The sequence below is a fragment of the Apodemus sylvaticus genome, chromosome 9, assembly GCF_947179515.1.
Source record: "Apodemus sylvaticus chromosome 9, mApoSyl1.1, whole genome shotgun sequence".
In the NCBI taxonomy this organism is placed as follows: domain Eukaryota; kingdom Metazoa; phylum Chordata; class Mammalia; order Rodentia; family Muridae; genus Apodemus; species Apodemus sylvaticus.
In genome coordinates, this window is record NC_067480.1 from 51,239,502 (window position 1) to 51,257,502 (window position 18,001).

At 38.2% G+C, this 18,001-nt stretch overlaps 1 protein-coding gene across 3 annotated transcripts in view; it reads right to left on the reverse strand.

Moving 5' to 3' along the window:
* Positions 1-18,001, reverse strand: part of Pard3b (par-3 family cell polarity regulator beta) — a 1,018,635-nt gene that overhangs the window by 616,450 nt on the left and 384,184 nt on the right. For all 3 annotated transcript variants that reach the window (XM_052192632.1, XM_052192630.1, XM_052192631.1), the window contains exon 3: positions 2,563-2,734. In XM_052192632.1, coding sequence (XP_052048592.1) covers positions 2,563-2,734 — 172 coding nt within the window. The remainder of the gene's footprint in view (positions 1-2,562; positions 2,735-18,001) is intronic.

The following is an 18,001-nucleotide window of genomic DNA, read 5'->3' on the forward strand; positions in this document are numbered from 1 at the left end:
GTAAGTTCACTATGACCAACTGTCTAATCCTCTTGTCAGTTGTTTTGTTATAGGAACAAGTAACATGAACAAATGCTGGCTTCTGTCACTATTTAATCTATGACATCATTAAACTCAATGACATGAATGTGTGAGCCTAAACATTCAGCATTTTCTGTGCTTCAGTTCATATCCACAAAGTAAACTCCAAGAAAGTCTTATCAATAATTTATTCTATGGACAGCATCTTAGAAACAGTAAAGTGGTTCCTAACATTTCAGCCAGCAAGGGTTCACATCCTGGCTCTGCCATCTACTCAGAGTGTGACTTGGATGAGATACTAAATTTATCTGTCCTAACTCCTCATCTTTGGAGAAAGAGAATATTAAAACATGACTAGACAACATTATCTTAAAAGAATTTGACCATCACTCAATGTACTCTCTTTATGACAATGTCTGATATGTACTCTATTGAATAAACAATATTTTTTTGTTCCCATTTCATGAAAAAAGTCAGTTTCAAACAAAGAGGAGTTCAGAATAGATGGCTCAGTTGTTAAGAGAGTTTTTATTGTAGTAGACTTGATTTTGGTTTCCATGTCCATGTCCAGTGGTTCACATGTGTGAGCCTATAGCTCTAAGAAATTCACCATCCTATTCTAGTCTCTAGTAGAGTGCACACACACACACACACACACACACACACACACACACACACTAACTAAAAATAAAATAAATCTTTTAGAAATAGTAAAAGAATTTATTTTGAAAGGAAGGGAGTGTGAGAGTTAGTTTTTCTTCTTGGATTCAGCACCACTATTTTGATCAGATGGTCCAACAATAGAAGCTGTGAAATCAAAAAGGAAAACATGCTTTCTTTCCTGAAAAAGCCCATAAGAGAAAGGTGGAAATAAGTTTCCCAAGGCAGGGATACCCTGAGTCTGTCTTTTGAAGCCCACAGCACTTGCTTATAAATAGAATATTAAAACAAGCAAGAGCAATTTTCTCCTTTCGTCTTCCCTTATTGCCTAATTTTCCTCTCATACCATTTGCATAATGGATAAAAAGGCATCCATTATGCAAATGAGCAATGGGGCTGCAAGGTTGCTGAAGCCACAGCCTGGCTCCAAAAGAGGAGCAGCCGCCAACCAGCCCTTCACCATCTATGCAGACGGCTTTGTTAGCTTTCGTTCCAAAATATGCAGGAAAATTATAAAGACCATAGGTCATTAATTTCCATTTGGTTTGTTTTAAAAGAGACACTACAGACGCTTTTCAGAAAAATCAAGACAAAACAAGGTTATTTGGTTCGGCTATATATAATCAATTTAACAGTAATTTTATTTTATTTTTTGAAACAGCATCTCACTATGTAGCTTTGGCTGTCCTGGAACTCACTATGTAGAAAGACTGGCTTTGATCTCAGATATCTGCCTGCCACTGACTCCTGAGTCCTGCAATTAAAGACATTTTTCAACATGAAGGGCAACAGCAAATATTGAATTTCAAATGAGGGGAAAGATGCTATACATTATTTTTACAATTTTAATATTTCCTATTAATGTGTATGTGCGTGTATGCATGCATTGTGTGTGTGTGTGTGTATACATTTGTGCATGCATTCCAAGATATACCAGTGCAAGTCAGAGGACGACGTGAATGTGTTTGTTCTCTCCTTCCACCTTGTGGGTCCTAGGAATGACCTGGTCATTGAATTGACAGGGTTTTTATCAGCCTAACCTTCTTGCTAGCTAAATTTTCACAATTTTAAGTGAATGTTCTACTTTAAGAAAAAATTGATTCCGTTTGAGTAGGGACTGTATCTGTCCTTCTGACATGAGAATTAAGTCTAAATAAGTTCTAGCCAGCACACTCAGTGATCCCAGAATATTATGTTCACAATCAACCCCAATAGAATATACTTTAAATACTAATAACTAGAGGGTTGTAGAATGTGACACATTTATTAGATGGACCTAAACTTATTTCTAAGAAGTATCAACAAAAACAGGTATGTGAGGAGTAGTATTTGGCAGAAACTTCAGAAGAATGCTTATTTTCATTTCCTACACTTTTGAAACAATTAAGCCAAAGGATTCTGTGTAAAACAACCAGGTAAACTGTTCTCATTTTTGGAAAACAAAAATCAGGCGATTTCAAATTTTGAAGCTAACTCCCCAACTGTTTTTTTCAATGTCTATGAAGAAAACCAGGATGACTAAGACAGAGATGGAACCTTATTTCTAGTGTTGATTCCTCAGTAACCCTTAGCTTTTTCCAAATGATGAACTTTATAAAAACAGTGATGCTTCTAGGAAACAGACAAGCCTCATTCCTCAGTCTGATCCCCAGTGCAATTTTTCAGGGCCATGCAATTGGAAGTCACCTTCAGTTCAAAATAAAAACTGCATCTCCTTACCTGAGCTCCAGCAGCAGAAAAGAGTCTTAGGAAAATAACTAAGGTGACAAACCAGATATCTTTATAAAGAACAATATTATGATGAACTTCACAGAGAAGAAAGGCAGTAAGTTGATGCAATATGCAACCAGGTGGAAGGCATCATCTGGAAAATCCACCTACCTAACTTCAGAGCAGAAGGGGTTACTACGATTTCCCCGCCGATCGGTTTAAATGCAGCCAGTTGGGCAGCCACTTCTGTCTCGAAAGCGTCTGGGCTCTGCCGATCCACAGGGTTTCCACTGGGGCTCTCAATCTTTTGGAGTGGCTCTTGTTCGTCAAACACAGCAATCAGCTGCAAACGAGTCCAACAACACTAATTACTTTGTAGGACATGCTTATCACAGAGACACTGTGTCTAGTTGATTGTGATCTTTACTTGGTCTTAAAGCAAATGTCACCTTAAAAAAATCTTGGAAGTTTTAATATTATTATGTCAAGACCCTTAAATCTGCAATAATATAACCCCACAATCCTAGCAACAGAACATGATTAATCGTTGTTCTTTCTTTGTCTATTCTTGAACTAGTCAGTTTGGGCCAGGTCTCATTATAGGAGTGAAATAGCTGCTTCTTAACCTCTCTTCTCACAAATGTCTTCACCATGTGTCTGTCTGTCAGTCTCAGTGTATGTCTCTTGTCTCTCTCATTGTCTCTGTATCTTTCACTGTCTGTCTCTCTGTCCTGCAAAGAACTGAACTTACACCTTCCCCTATGCTAGGCAAGTATTCTACCATAGAGCTATATACACAGCCTCACTTATGACTTTAGCCAATGTGCCTAAAAGGTATCTGCTCCAAGGGTACAAAAAGAAAGTTTAATATACAAAAGCTGAACAATAGAATACATTATAGAAATGTATATTCCATTCACCAAGGGATAAGGCACTTCCTCATGCATCTGTCTTTCTAACACACTCTAAATCTATACATACTTGCAAATATAAAGAATGCTAATAGTTATAAATCCTATGTGCCACAAGCTTCCCATTGTTATACATATCTTTGGTACATTTTTTGTTCTTCAGAATGGATCTTGTAGACTGGTTTAAGCCCAGTAAGTGCTAAGTCCACTGACACATCATTTAGTTTCTTAATTACTCCTAACTGCATATCTATTCTCATTTCCTTTAATATATTTGCATATCTTTATTATAAAAAATATGAAATGTTGCTTTCTTGTCATTCTTCACAAAAAAATCAACATATCCTACTAATCACATGATGCTATGCCACTGTAATACAGAGAAGGCAGACTGTTGTGCTTCTGCCTAGGAGGCTGTACTCCTTTAAATGTTCCTTGTTGGCTAAGATAGCAAAATTCAAATGTAAATTCAGAAGGCAGTTCTTGGTTGCCACAACCAATCCAAAGAAATACAGTGTATATAATTTTGAAAACTGCTAGTAACTTTGGATATTTTTCATTCATTAAATAAGTCAAGTCTACTTATGATTCAGACATTAATCCAGAAAGGCACTCAAAGCCCCATTCATGGGGGAACCTTGTCAGCAGTAGTATTAATAACACAAATGCAGGGGTAACCAATCAAAGCACTGTAAATTCCAACTTCGTTTTTCAAAAGAAATGAACACAATTAGGGATATGTAAATTGGCTATTCAAAAATAATCTTCATAATTGTCTACTCATTTCCAGTATGGAGACTTCTTTAATTGGAAAACCCAACAATCCATTCACCATAAAAAAAGAAATGCTTACTCCCAAGGCATTATTTTAATTCTTGAAATTGAGCACATGCATCTTCTATCTTTAATTGCTAGCACTGATGAACTGACTTGAGATAAGATGTAAATAGATTAATAATGAAAGATTATTCTAGTATAAAAATAATCAGCAAAACTAGATCTTTGTAATCATCTGGCTAAAATGAAATGTTTTACAGTTTCAGTCTTGACATAAAAAATAAAATAAAATTTAAAAATGTGGTTGAATTATTTTCTTCATTACTTCTATGCCATAATTATGATAATTATGATTTCAATTTTGCATATTGCAAATTCACATATATTCTGAATGTTCATTCTGATATACCCATCAACTAGGCAGTGGAATATTGAAATGGTACTGTGAGCAGTTTTACATAGAAATAGTATCTGATTTTCTTTCTTCCTTCATCCTTAACATTTAATATCATCCATGTACTTTAAATATTATAGAAAAAGAAAAAAGAACATCAATCATAAATATAATAGAAAAGGTTAAAATTGATAGCTCCTATCAATTATTATATATACTTATTCTACAAAAATCCTTACTATTACCTATACATTGTACACAGAAAACTTTACAGAATCTACAGTTACACTACTACACTCATATATCTAATGGAAAAAAGTTTTTTGGAGATACTGTTTTCAATGGTTATGGACCAAATGGTCTCTGGTGACGGAATCAATAGTTTTCAGCCCATAATTTTAGCTCCTTAAAATGAAAACTATGGAAATTGATGATAGATTAAAGGATATCTCTAGCTCTAGTTTGGGCACGGATGTCATGTTCTTACAAACAAAAACAAAAAATGCAAAACAAAATAAAACAAAACAAAAACCAAGTGAATTCCATTATTAGGAGACAGAACATTACATGGTTGTTTTGTAGATCATAATTATGGGACCTGGACGATTCTCACATTGAATGATCTCTTCAGTTAATTAATTGCATACTCTGTCTCTTAGTCTCATGTTTGACAGGATTTATTACAGCAGAGTCTCATCTGGATCAATGGATGAAACAAAGACTACTCCTGGAAAGAACAGAGCCAGATCCACTCTCTGATGTCCAGAAAATTCATCAGCCCTGTAGGGCTGGATGTTGAGGGCCCCTGCCAGCTGGTCTCTATCTCAACAGCCACCATGCACACAGACTTACACTTGCTTTCAAACTTGTTAGTCATTTAAATCACAGGCTGGAGGCTCTTGTTAGCTAAATTACTTGATTCATCAAGGCATCAACATTACTAGGTATCAGAGTTTCAGGAAAACCCTGTTATAGAGAGAGGTACAGTAATTAACATCAACTATTACTGCTGTTCCCTCAACAGAAAAGATACTGGTTTGACAGTATCTAGCCTATAAAAGAAGCGAACTGCACCCTCCACTTAAAATGTACAGAGTTACCTTTTTCCAGAGAGGAAAGTAGGATTTGGAAGAAAGAAGTATATTTAAATTTTTCACATTAAAATTTGCACAAAGTTACTTTAGAGGCTACTATAAACCAAAATGCATATACAAAATATTTGCCTTGATGTCTTCTCTCTGCTCATATGCTCTGCCAGCATGCCTTCTGTTCTCCTTCTGTGGTGCCATTGTTCTCATGTTACCAAGTGTAGCCATGACATTTTCAAATACCCATAAGCCCAGGGGATCTGTTTGCATGGCCTGATTACAACCCAAACTTCTGCTCTCACAGATTTCTGTATTCAGCCATCTAATTTCCAGATAGATTTAGGAAGGCCACTATACAGAAATGTTATTAATTCATCTACCCAACAGAACTAAAAGCCTTCTTGGAAAAAACAGGAAGATTTATGAAAACAGGAACCACACCATTTCTTGACTCGCTGTATGGTAAACTGTGAAGACTCTGGACAGGTTCTGGTTCTGAATCTGCTCTTATGAAGGTCAAGAGAATATTCAGGCTACTTCTCCACTCAAGTTTAGGATGCTGCTGATCAATCTGTCACCCTCTGCCTCCTGCTCATGTGGTTTTGAGACCACCACACTGACTAGGTGTCCCTTTCAATGCTCTAGGTCTTCAATTTCATTTCCCTTCACCTTTTCCTCTTTACTGCCTTGCCTGATCTGAGAATGCTAAGTGATCTATGCCTACATTTGGGCATGACCTCACTTGATTACTACTTATCTACAAGTACAGGCAAATAAATTCTACATTTATCAGACTCTTTGACCAAGCATCAGGCTCATGTGATCAACTGGCCATTCTCTCCAAAACTATACGACAAAATCCTTCAAAATTCTTTCCGTACTCATTTATATCAAAACTAAGAGCAATTGGTCGGGCCAACAGCTATGCGGCAGTTCTTCACCTTTGTTCTTCCCTGTAGCCACACATATTCAATTTCTGAAAAGACATGAAAATAAACAAACAAACAAGCACACAGGCTTTCCCCAGCTCTCACCAATGTGGAGCTAGTTCCCAGATGCTTAGGACAACACACTCCTTGCTGTTCTCTCTACCTAGACATCTTCCCTTTGGTGGAGTGCATACTTAACTCAGCATTAATGAACTTCGGGAAAACTCTGAGGTCAAGCCTGTCCTCTGCTCATGTGCCCGTAGTACCTTCTCACCTCACATGGAGGAAAGCCCACATTCTTGCTATGGGCTCTGAGGTTACAGGGACCCTTATACTCCTGACCATATATTTGAATTGTTTTTTCTCTTGTCCCCAGGACTCTATGAAGCTAGATTAATAGTTTGTACCTAACTTGGCAGCTGTTCTGTTATCTCCCTGGAATAGTTACCCTCTACATCTTACAAAGCTTACTATAAACTTTCAACACTTCCACTTTAATGCCAGGCTTTTTCTGGCCACACTCTTTATGACTTCCTTAGAGATTAGGGCAGCCTCAATGATTTATATTTTCTTATTTCTCTAATTCTGTTCTTTTTTCTTTTCTTTTCTCCCTCCCCCCTCTCTTTTTTTGTTTTGTTTTTTGTTTTTCAAGACAGTATTTCTCTGTGCGGCTCTGGCTGTCCTGGAACTCACTTTGTAGACCAGGCTGGCCTCAAACTCAGAAATCTGTCTGCCTCTGCCTCTGCCTCTGCCTCCCAGTTGCTGGGTTTAAAGGCGTGCGCCACCACTGCCTGGCTATTTCTCTAATTTCTTGACTATCCTCACTTTATCAGTCTTGAAACTTCAAGGGGACAGTGGCTTTCATCTATGTTTTGGTTGGCTTTTAGCTCCATGAGTCAGAACAATAAAATACAACATAAATAAGTATTTGCTGAATAAATGGAGTGAATAATAGGCTAAAAAAAAGTATGCTAAAATCCAATGCAACAATTTTAAATTTATATATTTAAATTTAAAATTTAAAGATATTTTAAATTTCTTAATGTAAGGGGAACACATGTATGTATAAGTGCTGTGTGACTAGTGTTGTGTGGAGATAAAAAACAACTGTGTAGGATCAGTCCTCTCTGTTAGGGTTCTGGGTTCTGTCAAAGCTCCATCCCACAATTACCTGGCAAGAGTCAGGCATGCCCCGCCCCACCGTTACCTGGCAACATCCAGATAGGCCTGGCCTACACTAAAGGGGGCTGCTCTCTTACCTCTCATCTCTCTCTTACCTCTCTCACTCTCAGCTGCTCTCTTGCCCTCTTGGGCTCTCCTCCCCCCCCCCCCTTTCTCTCCATGTGGTCATGACCGACCTCTGCTTCTCTACTCTCTCCCTCTCTCTGCCTTTCTCTACCTCCACTACCTCTTAACTCACATCCCATGCTCTGAATAAACTATTCTATACTATGGTGGTGTGTGTCTGGTCCCTCAGGGTGAAGGGATGCCTTGGCATGGGCCTACTGAGGCACCCCTTCCCCACACTGCTGCAGAACATATTCTCTTAACCTCTTTCTCTTTTTATGACCACAACACTCTACTTTCATCTTTTTCATAGGCTCTATCTATCTATCTATCTATCTACCTACCTACCTATCTATCTATCTATCTATCTATCTATCTATCTATCTATGAATTCAGATCAGAAGGCTTGGAAGGCACATTCCTTTACCTTTTGCCTACTAACCCATGTTGCTGTCTCTTAAAAATATTTCTTAGGTAAGAAAATGCACATATATATGTTTAAAATACATGTGCAGAGTGGAAAATTATGTGGGCAGCACTAGCAGTTTGGTCCTAAGTTCTCCCTTGAGAACTTTGTCCTGTTGTCGCATTCAATGCAGAGGCATGCAGTATTCAATGCGGAGGCGTGCACATTTCCGTGTGGGGGCATGCAGTATTCAATGTGGAGGTGTGTACTATCCACCCAAAGCAGCTTAAGAACAGATGAGAGTGAATCTGAACAAGCAGAGACACAGACTGAAGCAGCGTGCCATCATCTCAAATTAAAGGGCCAGCTGTGGTCTACGAAGGTCTGGAGTCACACACCCTGTGCGTCATCGAAGTGTGGTTTACAGCAGGCCTTCCCAGTATTTTTTTTACTGGCCCACTTCTACATGGGAAGCTTTTGTTTGCAGGCACATGGGTATATGAAAGTGTTATATATACAAATCAAGCATTAACTGAAGATAGAGGAATTTATTTTAATATATTTCTTTAAAATATATACGGTTTATTAAGAATGAAGCAATTTTGCTTGCTGATGAGATATATAAATTGTTTTTTTTTAACATAAAGTATTAAATTGGCCCCCCTGAGCTCCATCACCTTCCCTCCTGTGAAGGCCTGCTTGGCCCCAGGAGCACCCAGGTTAGATTCTGCCCTCCCTATCATCCCCTGCCTGCAGGCCCTACCTGAGGCACACACAGCAGTGGTGAGCTGCATTCTGTCCCCCTAAGCTCCATTTGCATGCTTGCCCACAGCTTTGTCTCCTTTCCCAGGCGGCCTGCTGAGTCCCAGGAACATCCTGCTCTGCCCAGGCCCAGTGAGCAGAGGAGAGCAGCATGTTGTTCTCAAGAGCTCCATCACTAGGCCCTAGGCTCTGCCTGACTCTCTGTGGAGTCCTGTTGGCATCAGAGCATCCAGGAAACACCAGGGACTGGCTAAGGCCAGAGTAAGAACACAACCATACAGAGCCAGGGCAAGATGGCCCCAGTATTACCCAGCTATCTCACTGCAGCAAGCCCTCAGTGCTCCAAACACAGCTGAAGCACAAGAATATGACCTTAAGATGATAGAAGACTTCAAAGAGGAAACGAATAAATCCCTGTAAGAAATACAGGAAAATACAATCAAATTGGTGAAGGTAATGAATAAAACTGAATGAGATCTGAAAATGGAAATAGAAACAATAAAGAAAACACATTGAGGGAATCCTGGAGATGAAAAATGTAGGGAAAGAGAACAAGAACTACAGATGTATGCATCACCAACAGAATAGAAGAGGTGGAAGACAGAATCTCAGGCATAGAATAGGCTTTTGAAAAAAAATCAAAATACCAGAAACTTTAAGGAAAATGTTAAATCTGAAAAGTTGCTTGATACAAAACTGCCAAGAAATCTTAGATACCATGAAAAGATCAAACTAAGAACAATAGGAATAGAAGCCTTGCATCTCAAAGAAAATCTCAATTCTGAACATTTCTGCTGAATTGGCAGAGCACCCACATTCATAAAAGAAACATTATAAAAGCTTAAATTTCACACCAAACCCTACACACCAGTAGTGGGAGACTTCACCAGCCCCCTCTCACCAATGGGCAGGTCATAGAAACAGAAACATAGCAGAGAAATAATGGAACAAACAGATTTTATGAATCAAATGGATCTAATGGATATTTATAGACAATTTCACTCAAACAAAAAAGAATATATCTTCTTCTCAGCACCTTAGGTAACCTTCTCCAAAGACGACCATATTCTCAGTCACAAAGCAAATCTCAACAGATAAAGAAAATTGAAATAACCCATTGTATATAATCAGACCACCACTATGAATTAAAGCTGCACTTCAACAACAGAAAAACAGAAAGCCTACAATCTCATGGAAACTGAACAGCTTTGTATTCAATGATCACTGAGTCAGAAAAGAAATAATGAAATCAAAGACTTCCTAGAATTCAAAGAAAATGAAGGCACAACAGATCCAAACTTATGGAACACAATGAAAGCAGTGCTAAAAGAAAAGTTTATAACACTAAATGCCTTCATAAAGAAATTGGAGAGATCTCATAAGAGCAACAGCAAACCTGAAAATCTCTAGAACAGAAAGAAGCAAACAGACACAAGTAGAGAAATCAAACTAAGGCATGAAATGGATAAGTTAGAAACAAAGAGAAAAATACAAAGAAACAATAAAACCAAGAGCTGTTTCTTTGCGAAAATCAGTAAGATAGAAAAACCCTTAGCCAAACTAACTAAAGGCAGAGAAACAGTATCCCAAATTAACAAAATCAGAAATGAACAGGCACTGAGAAAATAAAAGAACCATTAGGTCTTACTTTAAAAGCCTGTACTTCACAAAATTAGAAAATCCAAATGAAATGGATGATTTTCTAGACAGATACAAATTACCAAACAAAAATCATGATCAGGTAAACTATCTGAATAGTTCTATAATTCCTATGGAAATAGAAGCAGTCATTAAAAGTCTCCCAACTAAAAAAAGCCCTGGACCAGATGGCTTTAATGCAGAATTCTACCAGACTTTAAAGGAGAGATAATACCAATATGCCTCAAACTATTTCACAAAGTAGAAATAGAAGGAACATTGCCAACCTCAACCTATAAGGCCATAGTCAACCTGATACCTAAACTACACAAAGACTCAACACACAAAAAAGGAGAATTTTAGGTGAATTTCCCTTGTGAATATTGATACAAAATAATCAATAAAATACTTGCAAACTGAATCCTAGAATACATAAAACATCATCATTCATGGGCAAATAGCCTTCATAACAGGGATTGCAGGGCTGGCTCAATATCTGAAAATCCATCAATGACATCCACAATATAAACAAGCTGAAAGCAAAATAACCTACATGATCATCTCATTAGAAGTTTACAAAAGCCTTTGACAAAATCCAACACCCCTTAATGATAAATTTTGGAGAGATATGGATACAAGGCTCATACCTAAACATAATAAAGATAATTTACAGTAAGCCTATAGCCCACATCAAACTAAATGAGAGAAACGGAAAGCAATTCCACAAAATTCAGGAATAAGAGAAGACTGTTCACTCTCTTCATGTCTCTTCAATATAGTACTTGAAGTTCTACCTAGAGCAATTAGACGTCTAAAGGAGAGCACAACATGAGGACAGATTGGAAAGAAAAAAGTCAAATTATCTCTATCCAGAGATGACCCCAAAAATTCTATCAGAGAACTCCTACAGCTAGTAAACACCTTCAGCAAAGTAGCTGAATCAAAAAATTAACTAAAACAATCAATAGCCATCCTTTTTACAAATGGTAAATGGACTGAGAAAGAAAGTCAGGGAAAAAAACACCTTCATAATAGCCACAAATAATATAAAATATCTTGATGTAATTCTGATCGAGGAAGTGAAAGACCTTTCAAAGAAAACAAATTAATGAAGATATCAGAAGACTGAAATATCTCCCATGTTCATGGATGAGTAGGATTAACAGTAAAAATGGCCATCTTACCAAAAGCGATCTACAGATTCAGTGCAATTCCCATCAAAATTTCAATGGGATTCTTTACATACCTGGAAAAAACAATTCTCAACTTCTTAAGTAAAAAATTTAAAAAGTCAGTATAGCTAAAACAATCTGGATATGACCCTCCCTAATTTCAAGCTGTACCGTAGAGCAATAGTAATTAAAACCATATGGTATTAGCATAAAAACAGGTCAATCAATTGGATAGAATCAGTTATGTTCATAGCACCTTTATTCATAAATAGCCAGAAACTTGAAAAAACCTAGATGTCCCTCAATTAACGAATGGATTGAGAAGAAAATGTAATCCTTCTGTCTCAGTCAGAGTTTCTATTCCTGCAGAAACATCATGACCAAGAAGCAAGTTGAGAGAAAATGGTTTATGCCTTACAGCTGCACCTCATGGAGGCATTTCCTTACTTGAAACTCCTTTCTCTGTGATAACTCCACCTGTGTCAAGTTGGCACAAAAAACCAGCCAGTACAACATCTATACAATGTAATACTACTCCCTATTAAAAACAAAGATATCATAAAATTTGCAGGTAGATGGATGGAACTAGAAAATGCCATCTTGAGTGAGTGTGTTTTCTACAACTAAATCTTTATAATTTTATTAGAGCAGAAAACTTTGTATGTATACTAAAAAACACTGCAATCTATAACACACAAATGTGACCCAAGCTGTCTTAGGTGGCTTTTGCTGAACCACTTTGGATGTCATGTGCAGTCCTGAGTGTATATGACAGGATGTACTCAAAACAAATGCTCAACTGAAGTCACAGGATACAATATAGGAAGGCACTGCAAGAAACCACATGGATTCAGTGCGCTTGATTTAAGTTTAATTTTTGGTCACTGTATGTTGGAAAACCTTCTACTGTTGCCATTTTTGTGACCTTCTACATTTGGATACAGAACCTCATATAGAGTCTCAAGGCACAGTTTTGGAAGCTGTATTTGATTATATTGTTTCTGTGCCACTGTTTTGAGGAATCTGGTCTCGTATGCCTTAATAAGAGCATAATAAATTATAAACAAAAAAAATGTCCAGAGAACACAAGAAAATCACAACATTGCTGTGTTATGTATAAACTCTTATTCTTAAGATGAATTTAATTGCCAATATGAGCGTTGTTCCAAATGTAAAGTTTAGGGATTAGTTTGGGAAGTACAGTGTCCCCTTCCCTGAGATATCTAAAATGATTATCTGGGAGTCTCCACGGAAATGAGACCCTAGTGTAGAGATTACTTCTACCTTCTACTTATTTTGTACTTTGCAGGGATAAAGAGAACGGAAAAGTCAACAATAGTAAACACAAAGACTCAAAGTAAAATAACTTTGTGTAACTCCTAATACATCCCTAAGTAACAGACCTGATCAAAGGGCAGCTTCCTTCCAGCACTACTAACCATGGGCTCAGATCTGTTTTCTCTGTTTGAACCAAATGGCTACGATGACCATTCAGACACTGCTTCCTCACCAACCAGTAAGGCATGTGTGTTTCTGAGTGAGGAGACAACATTGATTGCTTTGGTAATATTCCCAGCATCCTGAACACATAGCATGGCATCTGGAAGACAACAGTGGTTATATTTAATTTTTGTTTCCTACCACAGAGATCATTCCCTGGCCTGCAGACTAAGTCCTACTTGACTTGTTTATCTGTGTCCTGCATTCTCTTTGCTGTTCCTCTTTAATCTCTTCATCACAGCATTGACAGAGGAACACAGGCACTGCCAAGATCAAACACATGAAATGGGCAATTTTGATTCTTCCTTTTATTTTCCTTACTTTTCATCACACAAGAACATCCAGCCCTTAGAGGTGCAGGGCTGCTGCTCTGCTCAGCCCGGCACAGTTTGTACGCTGCTTCCATATGGCTGTAACTCCAAGTGCCTTGGCCATGTCTGTAGTTTCTGCGCTGACAAGTAAACATTTTAACAATAAAGCCCCCAAGTGTCTCTACTGCACAGTCCCTCAGTACTCATCCTGGGGTTTATTCTCTGTCACTTTTATAGCCTGCATTTTTATAATCTGATGTTATTATCTTTAGCCTGTGTAGAGAATGAAAAAGAATCAGCCAAATGCTCACAGACTATAATAAACTGTAGTTATAAAGGCATTTTTATTAGTAATTGCATGGAGAAACACGTGATTCTATTTTAATTACATGTCAAATGAACTAATGAACTAATACAAAGAAAGGCTTAATTCCCATTCAGAGTTCTTTGGGTTAAACTGCTGAACTTAACAAATTGCCAATTTTACTATTTTCTACATATTTCATGTATACAGAAACTGTACAGTAAAATTAAAAGACAAAGAACAGAATCTGACAACACAAGTTTGGATTCATTCACCTCAAAACTTCATGCACAGAATTACTTCTAAGTAAGACAGTGAGATTACAATATGGCCATGGAGTGGGGCCTGAAGACAGCTGGGATCAAACCGAAATCCAGGCTTCTGCTCTGAACCAAGCGACAACTAGTGATTTGATGCCACTTAAACAAAGGTTTCAAAATAGGTTCTTCTTCTCTTTAGCATCTGGACATCTAAAGCCATTGCATCCCATCAGCAGCTCCCTAGTAAAATCTTCCTCAGACAGAGCACTGAACTTAGTACCCACAGACTCAGCACTAAATGGCTTCATTGCCAGGAATGTCAATCTGCATTCAGTAAATGAGATAATCCTATTTTCATTTGCTTCTCAAACTGAAAATTCATAATTGGGGCTTTTCTAAACTTTGTAGCTTTAAGCTTCAAAGGAAAAGAAAAATAAAATGATTTCTTTAGCTGTGTTAAGAGTGCTATTCATCCTTATCACAGTTGAAAGAGGCTTCAGCGTAAATTGTCCCATAGCAACAAGGAATATGCCTATTGAGAAGCCATCCATATTTCAACCCCAAATACATTTACCTCCTTTAATTATGTAGCAAGCTGCTAAGAAGTCAGGTGTATGTTAAACACATTAGGCTGAGTCATATTCTTCATATGAATGACTTGAATTAAAAATTTAAAGCCGTTTGTAACCACTTGACAAATTTGAGCAAATCTTGAATTTGTTTTCCCTGCATTTTAAACTTCCTTTTTGAAGAGAACTCACCATTTATTATACAGCATTCATAACTCATGTTTAGTCTACACAAGGGAAGCCTGGCTCCCAGGGAGGTCAAGTGGCAACCATAAAATTCCAATCCAGGAGCAGGCACAGCTATGGGAGAAGTGGTGGATGCAGATCCAGGACAAAAACCAAGCATCACCAGGATGATACAAATCTCAAAACATTTTAAAACTCAATGTATTTGCTCATATAGTAATAATATTTTTTTTGCTCTGGAACCAAATACATTAATACTAGACATACAAGCAAACTGAAAGATAAAGTCCTTGAGTTTAAAAGGCTAGAAAATAACATAATTTAATCCCAGCACTTGGGAGGCAGAAGCAGGTGGATCTCTGAGTTCGAGGCTAGCCTGGTCTACAGAGTGAGTTGATAGGACAGCCAGGACAGCCAGAGCTACACAGAAAAACCCTGTCTTGAAAAAACAAAAACAAAAACAAACAAAAGGCTAGAAAATTCTCAAAGAAGATCCCAGTTCACTGGGTGGCTTGATTTGCAATTTACCCAATAGAGCACTGCATATTTCCTCAATTTTGTCTAATCTCTAGGGCTTTGAAGGTCTTCAGAAAGTGTACAGTATTGGAAATGAAGACATGAAATATGGTATCATATTGGAAGTGTGCATATGCATAAACACACACTTTAAAAGAACTCTAATATAACATGAGAAATGAAAAGAGTACAGGGAAAACCATCTCATAATTAGAAGGTGTCACATACATTTACAATATAAGCAATACTCAGATTCAGTATTGTTCAGCTGTCTTACTTCTATTTTCTATAGCGTTCTGAAATTTTCTCTGTCTAACCTAATACATAAACTTAACACTGCCCTAGAAACATATCCCCTCAGAAAGTTCTTTGACAAGGTGGAACATAGCCTTCTGAGAAAAGCAGAAATTTAGGCTGCATTCTCTGTGTAGAAACCATTCCATTACAGTCAAACAAGACACTGCCCCTAACTTGGTCTTCTACCCTCCAGAAGGGCCTCCACAGCTGTGGCCCTTCCATCTTAGCCTTTAGCATTTAAACACAATGCTATAGCTATTGTGGAAGTGGTCGTTCTGTCACCAGATCTGAGTATGGTCACAGTTTAGCTTCAACTTCATGGTAGTCTTTTCAAAATTTCCCACTGAAGCGCCTTCTCTAGACTCCCTGGTATTCCTGTGACACTGGGTCCCTGCCTCTATCCCCACCTGTCATGCAGCGGAAGATCTTAATTTACCTGCTTCTATCTAAAAACAGATGATCAGCTCGAAACCATGAGTCACACCACTAAAATAGACTTAATAAATAGTTTGATTTTTTTAAATGGAAACAAAGTCTCTTAGGAGAATGCAGGTTAGCTCACAGAAACAAGGAAAACAAAGCAGTGGGCAGAAAATGTCAGAGCAGAGCCAAACACACTAGAAGACGCCATTCTGCTGATGAGATGACATCACAGCTGCAGTCACTGTAGCCCTCAGTGCCTCTTGGACTGGGACCGCTTTCCATAGTCAGACATTTAATATTCACGAACCACACTTAGACATGAGATAATGGGTGAAGCATAATTGGACAGCATACTCCCAACTCCTACTTTGTGCATGGAAACATACTGCCCAGGCAGAGGACTGATCAGAGTTCTCTCCCGAATCCCTGAGGGAGAACAATACCTTGGTTACAGGCGCTGTTCTTTCTCATGCACACACCAGCTCCATCAGTTCTGACTTTCCAACAGTCGGGAGAGGAAAGGTCACCCCATCAACTATGCGTGCAAAACAGCTTCTGTCCATCCTTGAGGTTGAAGAGGAAATTGAATTTTACCATTTCCCATCTAAAATCTACTTAGTAAACCATGGTCCCAATTCTGTTTCCTGATAGACTGCATCTATGTATTGGATTTTCTTCTAGAGCAAATCTTTTGAAATCGTAAAACTAATTTGTCCATCCACACGCCCAGTTTAGAAACAAGCACAACTGTGCAATGTTCCCCATGACATCTGACTGTTAGGAGAGCTCAGCTTTATCTCCCTAATGACTGCACTCCTCAGTGTATTGCTTAAGTTTTTGGATTAATGAGTAAGCAATCAAATGTGATTTTAAGTCATGAATATAACAAACATACTATTCATTTATTTTGACAAGTATTTTAATTTATGAGACTTGGCTACAAATACAGCAGCTAATTTTGTAAAAGGAGGAAAAAAGAAACCTCTGCTTTTAAGACAACCCAACAGCTCTCAAATAAATCTCTACAGAAAATTATAGCAAACCCAGAACCTTCTAAAGACAATGAACTGAGAGCTCCTAGAAGTAATAAAAACCAATGAATTCTTACAACATCCTCAGACATATCTAAGATGCCTTACACACATTTGAGCTGTGTGAATGAATGCTCTCAATAACACTAGAATATCTTAGCGAAATAGCTCGGTGCTGGCCTGAGACAGGTGCAGCATACCTGTCCCTGGGCCTGTCATCCTAGTTTCGAAACACACAGATTTTGGCAGCTTTCTGTGCCTTTTATGTGTCCCTGTATCTCAGGCCTGTGATCCCTCCAGGCAGACAAGGCCGTAATCACAGTCCAAACACGGAGATGGTCACGCCTCTTAAAAATGAGCTAGTGATGAAATGGTACTAAGTTTCATCAGATTCAACAGTCAAGGAACCAACTCATTACCATGTATAATTTAGCACACTGGCCCAAGTACTGGCTGACTGGGCTCATGACACATCCAGGTCTGATGGCGTTCTACCCTCTCTACCATTTCATGACACCATTTCACTGTAGAGATGGAAAAGGTCAGCATGAGTCTGACTAGGGACAAGGAAGCACTTCTCTTCCATATTCCATTTGGATTCAGGCCTTCCTTGTCATGGGTGACAAGCCTTTGAAGCTGATATTTAAACAAATTAACACTGCATTTGTAGGTGGGTTTGGCTGCTGAATCCTTTGTGTCTGAGTGGAGCTAACCTTTCCTCTAGCTTCTAATTGCCCTCCATCTCCTTCACTGGAGATGATGTGGCTAGTCCTGCTGGGATGGCTGTTGACTTAGGGAACATCTAAATGTCACGATTTGTAATTATGATTGTGGGTGTATCAAACTCAC